Below are 6,991 nucleotides of genomic sequence, written 5' to 3'. Positions count from 1 at the left end.
AACATTATATATAACATGTTGAGGTGGACCAAAAATGGGCAAATATTCCCAGGAACCCCATGCATGTCTCAAATCCCAAGCTGCTGCATTGGAATACCAAGGAGTAAAGTACTATGAAGTAGATGAATCTGCTGTGCAATAAATTGTTAGTTTATGTATATTTTAATTGCAAATCAACGCTATAATTAGTACGTACATTTCTTGGGCTGAGGCAACGCAGTGTGCTTTAACAGCGAGCATTATTAACGGACTGTAAAAGGCAACGGGGAATTGCATTATAATGTTCTTGTTTTGCAAGCTGTATGGCAAATAAATAAATTTTTCTGGCAGCAAAATTAACAGGAATAAATGCTTCTAGCTCCATCCACCAAGAAGAGAGGTTGCTATAAATGAACTTGTTCTCAGTCTTGGGTTAGAAAACCTGATTACCAGATCATTATTTCTGGCAATTAGGCACCAGAACAACATCAGAGAAAGAAGAGATTTTCTTTGAAATATTTAATAAGGTAGTAATCATAGACTCATTTGCTGGAAATATGCGGTCATTTTTTTTTTTTTTTGTGGTTAGGGTTCACTGTGCAATGAAAACGTGCGTTTATCAAGTCTACTACTAAAAGTCAGACTGCAAGCGTGAATTGTGGCACACACCTAGCTTTTCTTCACCTAGAATCCCTGGGCTCTTCATCAGGTTTATCCCACGCCCAGTCACTCATCAGAGGACAGTCCTCTGCGCCTTTTTCAGTTTCAGGTAGTCGTAGGTAGCTTTGTAACAACAGCAAACTCAAAGGACTTGGACAAGAGGCGGAAAAGTGTTACCCTGTTTATGTTACACGAGTCACTTGCACATACCTATATATGTGTTTTCAAGCCACCCCCTAAAATGCCCTCCTTCGAGATTAGAAAAGATGAATCTGAGAGAGACTGAGGTTTTTCGCACCAGCACTTCCCAAACAGCGTAACTGCCATAATTCTGACCATAGAAAACTCAACCTCTTTGTCAGAACTCAGCATGGACAGTGTCTTACAAACATATAGTATTGTGCGCTAGTTGTCACGTGGAGGCCTAAGTCTGCATGATGTTAGCTGTACTACAAATGTTCACAGACATAAAATACAACGCGACCAGTTCTGCTGCTGTTTTACTCCGTTTCTTACAAGTGTTTCAGGAGATAGTTGGCACGTTACTCCTTGTTAGTCCATTTGTTTGCAAAGGGAGGCTGAAAACAATTCAATAGAGGCAAAAATGTTGAACCAGATCCCAAAACCCCGGCAGGCCCAACCCCAAAAAGCCTGTCAGGTGGCAGCGTAAATGGAACCCTTTGCCCTCCCTCTCCTTGGTGCAGAAAATACAAGTGGAAGGCAGTTTGACAGGAGTAATCCTTACTCCGTATCGATGCTGAAGGACCTGAGTTTGTCTGATCTGCATGCCAGGCAAGGACAAGATAAATCATGGCTGGCAGCACAAACCTTGTAGATGTTTGTGCTGGTTTTGACTGGGATAGTTAATTTTTTTCACAGTAGCTAGTATAGGGGCTACGTTTTGGATCTGTGCTTAGTCGCTGGCTGGGCTTAAACCACACGGGGCGAAAAAACCACACTAGAAACCATTTAACTTCTTCCATTTTGGTGGTTGTTTTATTTCTTGTTGTTTTCTTACAGTCATTATGCTCAAATGTAAAAATTCCTGGCCAAAGCCAAGGTTGGTTTTAAAAGTTTAAAAGTGATCCCATCTGCACTGATACATGCTAAACATCACTAATTTCAGTTTCTGAAAACAAACTGATAAGACTCCCTACAGGTTGCTTTGCCTGACATACAGAAAAACCCTCCTTTCCAACTTGTGCAAACATACCACAGTTTGACAGAAAACAGTTACACCTGAGTGCTTCCACGCTTAGTTTTCATTAATTTTAAATAACTTTTTCCCCTGGACCCTTAACAACTGGTTCATGCTAAGCCGCATCATTGTGATCCTTTTCAGTTGTACTGGGCATCCTCATGAATCACAGGAACACAGAAATAAGAATAAATGGAAAGATGCCATGAGGATAATATATTGGTGACAGAACTGGAAAGCTCTAGGCACCTTTATTTCCAGAGCTCTGGAACAGATGCAGTGCATTGTAGATTGGCTATTATTAAGGCACATGGTGAAAATAACAGTTTATCATCTCGGCCAATTCATCTCTCCGAGTCAAACATTCTGTGCCAGTAGTAGATGAAGGTTGGCGAGTTGCTGGCCCCTATCACTATTAGCAGCAGTAGGTACAGCATCATCATTACAGCAAAACGGTGGGTGTAAAACCAGGAAGATTGACTAGAAGGCCTGAAAAGGGAAAAGTGCATGAATTCTGTCAGAGATGCATGAATACCTTGGCAAAGAGTATCTTAGGTTTTGTTATTTTAAATGATTAAGCTAATGCAATAAAACCAGAGTTGTTCCGCACTCCCTGTAACTAACAAAGCCTGATTCCCCACCCCTTTTCCCTAAGTGTCCGTGCACAATCCTGCCCTTTCTCCCCATGTTCACACCTTTCTCTGTGGTTTGGAGCTGTGACCGCCGGGCCTGGACATGCCTGTTGACTAGCTGGGGGAATGCTGCCACATTCACACATAGACAAGGGCAGAGTTAAAACTGCCCTAGTTTTAACAGCGGCACTCATCAGAGCTTCACTCTCTGTTTCCTACCACAAACAGATTATTAGAGCTCTCAAAGATAGTAAGTGCTTACAGGTCTGGTGAAAAAGTGAATTTAGCTGAGCCTGGGAGTGTCAGAGTGAGACAGAGGCAACATGATGGTGTAAGCCTTATTTCCACAGGAAACAGGCTAAAACCAAATTCTGGCAGTGCAGCATATCTCGCTTGCTTGTTTTGTGTTCCTTTTCAAAAATGAGATGTGTTTATCTGGCTGTTGTAGCATGCTCATCACTCTAGACAGCTGGATTCTTACCTCCTATGCTGTTTCTGTGAATATACTAGCAAGTATTTAACTCGTAAAAGCTGATTGTTTGTGACAACAAAGTACTTCTGTGGTACATCACCCCCTTCGCTGTTTTTCACTCTTGCTCTCTTTCTGTCTATTTCTTCTGAATCTGAATGGGAAGAGAAAAGAAGAGGTCTTTTGGTGGGAACAGAAAAGCAAAAAAAGATGCACAACTTCAAGGAAGTGTAAAAAAGCAAACAACCGACCCACACCCTCCCACAAGAGTGGGAATGAGATAACCAAAGACCTAGCCTTGGTATTCCCCCGAATCCCTTAGCATCCAAGAATAGACTGAAAAGTTTGTTTGAGGCTATACCACTCCTAGTCATCCCTGGTATGGATGGCATTACGGCCCAGAGCAGGGTGATAAGGAGGCAGGTCTCCCACACACTGCTTGAGGAGCTGCTAATATTAACAGGGAAAGAAAAACATCGAAGGACTGATTGAGCCCTGCAAGCAGGGAGCAGTCAAAGGAGACGGACAATCTGAGCAGAGGCTTCCTAGGCATCTAATAAAGCTCATTATTGATACATTTGTGATGCTTCTCTTCCACCATCACAGGTGAAATGATCAGGCATTATGGAACGTGATTTTATCATGCTACTGAAACTAGGAAAAACAAATGATGTCATCAAAATATTTCCTACCCCTTAAATATACTATATTAAAAGAAGCTTCATGGATAATGAGGCTGTTGTGCATTTGTTGAGGGGTCAATCGGAAAAGGAGTCTGCAGCCAGTTTCTGCTGAAGGGTATCCACACTGCATATACTGCACAAAGCTGAGCTACGAGAAGTGCGAAGTACGAGATGAACTACATGTAGTTATTATTGCCATAGACTCACCTTTCTTTTTCACCTGACACTTTACATCTGGGTGGTCAATGATCTCGCAAACAGCGACGCAGCTAAGGATAGAGCCCAAGGCACTTCGCTGCCAACCAAGACCATGAGGGCTATAAAGGAGAGCCAGGCTCAGGTCACTGGTAAGATAGGTACCTTCACCAAACAGGGATGTCTGAAATGGAGCAGAAATATATCCTAAAATCCTGTAGCGCAAGCTATAAACCAGTGTTCTTTACTTTCAGACTGGCAGTTCTGTTTCTGAAGGTAAATTAAGAAAGGCTTTTCTGACCTGTGTTGGGCCTGGTCCATGCACTGTTTTTGTCCTGGCACAACTTCCTCGGGTGGGGCAGCTGCCCTCTCCCATCCCTCAAATTAGCTGCTTGGCACAGCCCTTGGTGTGGACAGATTCATGCCTTCCCGGATTTGGATTTAGTTTGCCAGCTTAAGCATTTTATATCAACATGACTGCACTGCTGTTAGAGGCATTTCACTGATTTATTGAGACTGCCGTCATTCAAATAATCTGTCCTCCACAAACAAGGCAAGGTTTTACTTGCATTTAAATCCACGCTTTACTAGAAAAGAGGGAACTACTTTTCAATTGTGAATTCTTTTCAAATATAACTGTTTTAATAACTTTGAATCAGAGGATTTGCCACTCTGGCTAAAATTACTAATCCAGTAAGTCCACTGTACCTGATAAGCCATTACTTATAAAGAATGTGGGGGAAAAACATAGTCCAGGTTGACTGCAAGGTTAAGCAGCTGCTGTGTCAAAGCTGCTTTGCAGATGACACAAAAAGCCTGGCGTCCTGAGTGCCTTTCCATTGAAATCAGAAGAGGTGCAAATCCTACCAGATGTCTCCATTAACCAGGCCATTTAAAGAAGACTCCATTTGCAAGCAGCACCTAAAACTTAGTTGATCTAAACTTGAGGCCAGGCAGAAAGAGAGAATCTCTACATTGCCTGGGCCACTATCCTTCTCCTCTGTGCACAGGCACTTTGCAGCTGCAGGCTGTCCGAAAGGCCAGCATTTTCAGAGGCATTACACTTCCTTACAAAGAAGTAAAGGATAGCCGTAATTTGTCACACTGGAGAAAAGGCTTTTGTGCCACTTCCAGTTTCTACCCTCAGGCTGCACTACAAAATCCAACCCAATCGCCCACAAAGGCCTACCCTGAAGTGGAAAGAGCAGTGTAGGATATTCAGCACATTTCATACCCCTGAAGGAATTTGGGCCTATTTTTAAAAAGTGTCACAAGCTGCAAGTGACCAACAGAAGATGGTGCAAATACCAGGAGCCTCACCCTGTTCAAATGGCAGTGCAGGCCGTTGTGCAGTATGGAATGGAAGTTCTCAAGGCGGCTCCCATGGAAGGCATAGATGAGGTCCCGCTCTCCCTTCGTCTCTGCAAATTTGGCATTCACTTGATCACAATACACGATCTCAAAGAGGTAGTCTGGCGCAGGAACCGCAGCCCCAGACATCCCTGTGAGTTCTTGGATCCTCTCGTACTTAAAAAAAGGAATGAATATAAGTGTTAGTTTATGGGGTTAGATTACTCACTGGAAATTTTGCTTACTGTCCCTTAGTCTTTCATATTGCTTTATGTATTTTGATTATGCTTTCTGCGTTAGAATTCAACGCTGTCACAATTCAGAAGGAGTAAGCGGACAGTAAAAATTTTGACAGATTCTTACTATCAAAGCTAAATCCTAGTTCTTCTTTCCAGAAAAAACCTGAACTGTGATTATGAATTAATTGATGATGTAAGGACAATATCACAATCCTATCAGGCAACTTTGGCTACTAAGATGATATATCCATCAGCTGATCTTGGAAGAGGAAAAAAAGTGAAAACAGAAGTTGTTTTCATCTTGCTACTAATCTTTACAACTATTTTGATCCCTGTTACAGAAGTACCTCAGTGGCTCTCAACCTTTCAATTTTTGGGGCAGTCTGCAGAAGTGCAAAGTTGTCTTTATCAGTGAGAAGCAGGACCTAGCTCCATGACACCTGAGTTGGACTATCTTGGTCTAGAACATGCAGGTACATGCTACATTAACAGGAGGAACCAACTACAATCACTGACCATCATCGACTGTTGACAGTGATAACTATTTCTTCCTAGTAGCGTTCCTGAGAATTTTATTAAAAAACCCCCAAACTTCTCTATATACAGAAAAAAATGCACTAATGTTGAACTGTCAAGCTCTTACAATAACCAACTACCTCTGGCAGGAGAAAATCTCTCTGAAGTGCAAGTTTGCCTTAAAAGACAAATTCTAATAAAGACTTTCAGAATTCAGAACTTACCTCTTGTTTCTTAGTACTTTGTATCATGAAGACCTTAGATGATAAAATCCAACTAAACAAATCCCAAGTCCTTTTCTCTGTGTTTGGAACAGAATCCAGAAGTTCTTTCATGCTTGGTAGAGCGTTGGTATCTGCAAGCTAACAAGCCAGGCATTTACTACAAGCTCCTTCTTTTCATTATGATTAAACAGAGACCTCTAGTGAAAACAAAACAATGTTTCAGTCTAATAGGTTGTAAACTGAATAGCAGTTTCTGTTCTGAGATATAAGCATTTGTATCCAGTTTGTGGGAAAGTTTGTCACTTTAAGAACAACTAGCAGACAAGTTAGGAAATATTTATATTTGCCAACAGTATCTGTAAGGTACACACAACAATAATCAAACAAGCTCCTGAAAGAAAACAACCCGTCACAGTGCAGTTATCTGCAGTCAGATAAACACAGGGGGTGTTCAGGCCATGGAAAATACAAACCCTTCAAAATTAATTTGAATTTCGCATAGACCAAGCTCTTAAAACGCTTTGTATCCCAATACAAGATTTGGAAGTTTCCACGTGTGGGTTTGTTGGCCAGAATCCCGAATGTACTTTAAAACCTGGGTTCTGTGACCGGATGAACAATTCATTCTGCTCTATTCGTAACCCTGAGGCGCCGCTGCCCTCACCTCAGAGGACAACCTCGCCTGCTTCTCCCCCAGAACAGCCCAAGCGCCCTCGGCCTGGGCTCCCCCATCTATCCAGCCCTTTCCACAAGGCTGTTTTCTCACTCCAAAGGTAGCACAACATATTCCCGGTTCGGATATCCACCCCCGGCCCGGGGGAACCAGCACTCACCAGCCCCTCGAAG

The 6,991-nt window shown here is 42.4% G+C and overlaps 1 protein-coding gene across 1 annotated transcript; it reads right to left on the bottom strand.

Moving 5' to 3' along the window:
- Positions 1-1,607: 1,607 nt before the first annotated feature.
- On the bottom strand, positions 1,608-6,283 carry PARP16 (poly (ADP-ribose) polymerase family, member 16; the record flags this gene model as incomplete). Its single annotated transcript, XM_009703383.1, has 5 exons — positions 1,608-2,326; positions 2,951-3,092; positions 3,829-4,000; positions 5,137-5,343; positions 6,146-6,283. Coding segments are annotated over 5 exons (804 nt in total), but the record flags the coding sequence as incomplete, so codon positions are not given.
- Between the last annotated feature and the right edge of the window lie 708 nt (positions 6,284-6,991).

The sequence above is a fragment of the Cariama cristata genome, unplaced genomic scaffold (assembly GCF_000690535.1).
Source record: "Cariama cristata isolate BGI_N322 unplaced genomic scaffold, ASM69053v1 scaffold9667, whole genome shotgun sequence".
Lineage (NCBI taxonomy): Eukaryota > Metazoa > Chordata > Aves > Cariamiformes > Cariamidae > Cariama > Cariama cristata.
Note: the sequence above shows the minus strand (reverse complement) of the source record. Positions and strands in the feature narration are given on the sequence as shown.